At 33.4% G+C, this 6,192-nt stretch overlaps 1 protein-coding gene across 1 annotated transcript in view; it reads right to left on the bottom strand.

The window, feature by feature from the left end:
- The window catches only part of LOC111711092 (uncharacterized), an 11,507-nt gene continuing 5,315 nt past the window's right edge, over positions 1–6,192 (bottom strand). The window contains exons 6-9 of the mRNA XM_023485347.1: positions 4,031–4,268; positions 1,621–1,857; positions 924–970; positions 1–299 (exon numbers count right to left, since the gene is read on the bottom strand). Of these exons, the coding sequence (XP_023341115.1) occupies positions 225–299; positions 924–970; positions 1,621–1,857; positions 4,031–4,268 (597 nt within the window). The 3' untranslated portion in view covers positions 1–224. The remainder of the gene's footprint in view (positions 300–923; positions 971–1,620; positions 1,858–4,030; positions 4,269–6,192) is intronic.

Below are 6,192 nucleotides of genomic sequence, written 5' to 3'. Positions count from 1 at the left end.
TTTGCAAAATCAAATGTGTACGCCACCAGGTTGCAAAGACATATGGGATTAGAAAATTTAAGTTTGTGAAAAAAAACTCGGTTCCTTTAGGCAGCTTATGTTCAATTGTTCTCACTTTTAAACACATGCATCCTTTTTCTTCACTTTCAAGCTCAATTTTGGTCCAAATTCTAGTCATTTAACTCTGAATGTTTAGAGACAGATTTTATTTTGTGTTTAAGTTCTTATTTTTCCTGTCTCCGGGTACTTTCTAGAATCTCTTGGAACCTTCTTCTCCGTCCTAGACCTGGAACTAGGACCTGGAGAATATCACTCCTGCTCAAACACATGTAAATTCTCTATTAAAAGGGTCACACCACAATAAATTTAAGGAAAATGGCAACTTCCACATTGTACAATTTACATTTAACATTGAACATAGTGTATAGAAGGTCACTTTCTCTGATATCCTGTTAACGTCCAAGATTGACTAGCTTAGTATTATTTCATTCCGTATCTTCAACTATTGCAAAGGTATTAAGTCTTTGCCACAAACTCGTATTTTCTACTTACTATATCTTTGCAACCCAACTTAATAGACCTTATATATTTCAAACTCTGAATTATAAAAAATTAAATAAATTAAGTTTTCAAAATCAAATGTGTACGCCACCAGGTTGCAAAGACATATGAAATTAGAAAATTTAAGTTTGTGAGACTCGGTTGCTTTAAGCAGCTCATGCAGTTCAATAGTACTCACTTTTAAACACATGCATCCTGATTCTTCACTTTCAAGCTCAATTTTGGTTCAAATTCCAGTCGTTTAACTCTGAATGTTTAGAGACATATTTTATTTTGTTATTAACTTCTTATTTTTCCTGTCTCCGGGTACTTTCTAGAATCTCTTGGAACCTTCTTCTCCGTCCTAAACCTGGAACTAGGACCTGGAGAATATCACTCCCTGCACTCTTTAAAGTCTCAAGGGCAGTGTCTAAAACATATTTACAAAATAAGTAATGGCAAAATGAAAATTTTTTTGCCATTTTGATAAATCTGAGATATTAAAATAAAAGTCAGAAATATTTGTATTTCTAATTCCGTCAGAGAAAGAACTTAAGTATTCCGACGGTTTGAGTAAATAATTCCTTTTTGGGATATCATGAACTGATAAACAATCAAAAGTGCCCCTCCATTTTCAAAGATAAAAGCGTGGAAAATTACGGTAACAGTCCCTTGATCGTTCCAAATAAATAATTTCAGCTTTCGATATCGAAGTCATGCTTAATAGAATAGCGTGATCATATTCAGGAGTTTCGATATCGAAGTCATGCTTAATAGAATAGCGCTATCATATACAGGAATTTCGATATCGAAGTCATGCTTAATAGAATAGCGCTATCATATACGTACAGGAGTTTCGATATCGAAGTCATGCTTAATAGAATAGCGCTATCATATACAGGAGTTTCAATATCGAAGTCATGCTTAATAGAATAGCGCTATCATATGCAGGAGTTGCAGTCTCAATTGCACCATGATGAGACTGTATCTTGAATTTTATTAATAATTATATTTTTTAATTTGAATTTTATCTTAACCACACATTCGAACAAATTGTCTTGAAAATGTAACGTTAATTACCTGCAGTTTTCACAAATATGTTTCTCTCGTCCTTTCGTCGTCCGTAGGTATCTAACCCATAGTTTCCACTAGAACCTGATTCATGTGACGATATAAAATGTGAACCCTGAGTACTGTATGTGTTCGAGGGTTCTACGGAAACATGGTTTCCGTAGGAATCCAGGATTGGCTCAGGGCTTCCCTGCTCAACAGTGTACGCGGAGTCTGGTCCGTTAGATCCTGCATGGACATCCACACCTATAGACATATAGAGTATAAACCATAGATTAATAACATACAGATACAACACTAGATGTCGTCTTTTCAAGATTAAGGGATTTTTCGTTCCCAATAACCCTGAAGTAGAGGCCAAATAAGTTACGCGCATGCTCTCTCTCTCTGTCTTGTCATGCCCGTAACTCCATTGGGCTTCTGCCTCAGGGATATTGTTAAAGAAATACCCCTAAATCCTAAGAAGACGACATCTAGTATTCTATCTGTATTGTTATTAATCTATGGTATAAACATTTAATAAAAAAAATGTTTAAATCTATTTGTAAGTTAATATTTTTTAATATTCTGATGAAGGAAACTACATTAATTAGCAGTATTGTTTAAAGGAATTAAGTCTTTGCCACGAAGTCAAATATGCTAATCCCTATATTTTTTCAACCTGATGGTGGATACCAGGCACGATATGAGACCTGTGTGTATTTTGTACCTATATAAATTGTATTATCCTTGTGTAAAAATATTTACTTTATATTACTTGTAAATTTAAATGTAAATTGTAAATTCTCTGTGTAAAGGTTATATCCTTGTGTAAAAATATTTACTTTATATTGCTTGTAAATGTAAATTGAAATTGTAAATTCTCTGTGTAAAGGTCATATCCCTATACAAAATATTTACTTTTTATTACTTGTAACTGTAAATGTAAATGAAAATTTTAAATTCTCTGTGTAAAAGTTATATCCCTGTGTAAATTTATTTACTTTATATTGGTTGTAAATATAAATGTAAATGTAAATTTTAAATTCTCTGTGTAAAGGTTATACCCCTGTGTAAAAATATTTTCTTTATATTACTTGTAAATGTAATTCCGGTTTAAAATATTTACTTTTTATTAAGTGTAAATTTAAATGTAAATTGTTTTAAGATATAAAGTGAAACAACACCCTGCTGAAAATGAACCATCAGGTTTCAAGTCATAACACCTGATTTTTATCTTCGGAATATATTAATATGCAGGCTGCTTAGTTATAATCTAAATTTTCAGAAAATGCCACCTAGGGAATTTTAATTAAATCCATTTTAAAGAAATTGTAGAAATCAACATTTTTAAGTCTAAACTCAATCGTACCTGTAGGTTCAAAGATAAATCAAGATTATTCTGTGTTTTTTTGCGATATTTTTAGAACCGTTGATGGCAGGGTCCCCAAATTTTGTGAATTTTTCTTTACAGTCATAAGACATGTTTTAGCAAAATTATCGAAGCCTTAAGTGAACTGTATAATTGCCTAATTACTGCCTAAAAAAGACTTTTAAAAGTAAAATCAGTAAAAATTACATCAAAAAAACTTTTTCGGGCCGCATTTTAACAGTAAGGCTTAGGGGTTTGATTTTTTGCTACAATAGGTTTCATGACTGTTTCATGACTGGAGGACCATGTGATTATTGTCAAAAATATTTTACACAGAGATGTAAATTGTACACAGAGATTTTACAATTTACTTTTACATTTATATTTACAACCAATATTAGGTAAATATTTTGCACAGGAATATGACCTTTACACAGAGAGTTTACAATTCAATTTACATTTACATTTACAAGTAATATAAAGTAAATATTTTGCACAGGGATATGGCCTTCACACAGAGAATTTACAATTCAATTTATATTTACATTTACAAGTAATATAAAACAAAAATTTTACACAGGGATACAACCTTTACACAGAAATTTACAATTTACATGTAAATTTACAAATTGTATAGGTACAAAATACACACAGGTTTCATACCAGTCCTCTAATGTCATGGTGTACACCTTTGATATTTCAAGCTTAGATAATTTAATCATATATCAGAGTTCATAGTTTGAAATATCTAAGATCTACGACATTGGTTGCAGAGATATAGAGATTAGTATGTTTGATTTTGTGACAGAATTAGACTCAATTCTTTCAAGAATCTCGATAAAAAATAAGTTCTGTAAAGTTAATTTTAATACAGTACGGTTATTAGTATTCGTCTACAAATAAATATTTTTTAAATAAATGCAAAATAATAAAAAACTTGGACACTGCAGTGTGTTGAGGACACACTAAAGTGTGACATAAATACACCTACATATGTACAAAAATACATTTCACCTTCATTATAGTTTTTCGTGTGTACTGTTTTTATACAAATCTACTTCCCTGTACCTGAGTATCCTTGTCTCACTGGATATCCGGCAATATCACCATAATCAACCTCCAGATCTCCGTACCCAACCTCGTGACCTCCGTACCCGTGGCCTCCATACCCAACCTCGTGGCCTCCGTACCCTGTATCTATATGGTTGAACCCATCCGTACACTGAGCCGAGCCTAGATCAGGTTCCGGGGGGTATTCCAGGGGGAAGGGGAGGCATTCTCGTTGCTCCTTCTGTACAGGAACATCCTATACATAAAACCGGTTTATCACAGAGAAATCAGATACTGAAGTACAGTGACATCCTGAACATATAAACCAGTTTATTACTGAGAAATCAGATACTGAAGTACTGGGACATCCTATACATAAAACCGGTTTATTACAGAGAAATCAGATACTGAAGTACAGTGACATCCTATACATAAAACCGATTTATTACAGAGTAATCAGATACTGAAGTACTGGGATATCCTGAACATATAAACCAGTTTATTACTGAGAAATCAGATACTGAAGTACAGTGACATTCTATACATAAAACCGGTTTATTACAAAGAAATCAGATACTGATGTACAGGGACATCCTATACATAAAACCGGTTTATTACAGAGAAATCAGATACTGAAGTACAGGGACATCCTATGCATAAAATCGGTTTATTACAGAGAAATCAGATACTGAAGTACAGGGACATCCTATGCATATTTTTCACAGAGCAATCAGATGCTGATGTACAGGGATATCCTGTACATAAAACCGGTTTATTACAGAGAAATCAGATGCTGATGTACAGGGATATCCTGAACATATAAACCGGTTTATTCCAGAGCAATCAGATACTGAAGTACTGGGATATCCTGAACATATAAACCAGTTTATTACAGAGTAATCAGATACTGAAGTACAGTGACATCCTATACATAAAACCGGTTTATCACAGAGCAATCAGATACTGAAGTACAGTGACATCCTATACATAAAATCGGTTTTTCACAGAGCAATCAGATACTGAAGTACAGGGACATCCTGAACCTGTAAACCGGTTTATCTCAGAGCAATCAGATACTGAAGTACAGGGACATCCTATGCATAAAATCGGTTTTTCACAGAGCAATCAGATGCTGATGTACAGGGACATCCTATACATAAAACCGGTTTATTACAGAGAAATCAGATACTGAAGTACAAGGACATCCTGAACCTGTAAACCGGTTTATCACAGAGCAATCAGATACTGAAGTACAGGGACATCCTATACATAAAATCGGTTTTTCACAGAGCAATCAGATGCTGATGTACAGGGACATCCTATACATAAAACCGGTTTATTACAGAGTAATCAGATGCTGATGTACAGGGACATCCTATGCATAAAACCGGTTTATTACAGAGAAATCAGATACAGGTACAGGGACATCCTGAACCTGTAAACCGGTTTATCACAGAGCAATCAGATACTGAAGTACAGGGACATCCTATGCATAAAACCGGTTTATTACAGAGTAATCAGATACTTAAGTACAGGGACATCCTATACATAAAACCGGTTTATCACAGAGCAATCAGATACTGAAGTACAGGGACATCCTATGCATAAAACCGGTTTATTACAGAGAAATCAGATACTAAAGTACAGGGACATCCTGAACCTGTAAACCGGTTTATTACAGAGCAATTAGATACTAAAGTAAACATCCTAAACATTCTTATTCAAATTGCCCCACCAGACTTAAATTTGCCACCTTTTTTAGAATGCCACCGAATATTCATAATTTGCACCTAAATTGAATTTATTTGTATCCCCAAGTGTTTTGTAAATACACCCAACTTTCAGGTAATTATTCCAAAATTAAGAATTTGATTATAAAAAGCCCCTACATATAATTTAAAAATACCCTTAAAGAAAAAATGTTGCCTTTATAAAATGAATATTTAAGATTTCCTATACACAAATTTTCCCAAACTGAAAAAAGCACCCCAAAACAAAATTCGCTCCTAAAACAAAGATTTCAGATTTCCCAAAACTGAAAATTGTTCCCCAAAAATAAAATTTTACGATTTTTTCCCACACAAACTTGCCCCAAACTGAAAAAAAGCATCCTTAATTGGTAAGATAGTTTTTGCATGGTTGAGTATAATACTAAACTGGTGTCATACAATGGTCGGCGA

This window comes from Eurytemora carolleeae, unplaced genomic scaffold (genome assembly GCF_000591075.1).
Source record: "Eurytemora carolleeae unplaced genomic scaffold, Eaff_2.0 scaffold32, whole genome shotgun sequence".
NCBI lineage: Eukaryota > Metazoa > Arthropoda > Copepoda > Calanoida > Temoridae > Eurytemora > Eurytemora carolleeae.
The sequence above is the reverse complement of the archived record's forward strand: the minus strand, read 5'-3'. Positions and strand labels throughout refer to the sequence as shown.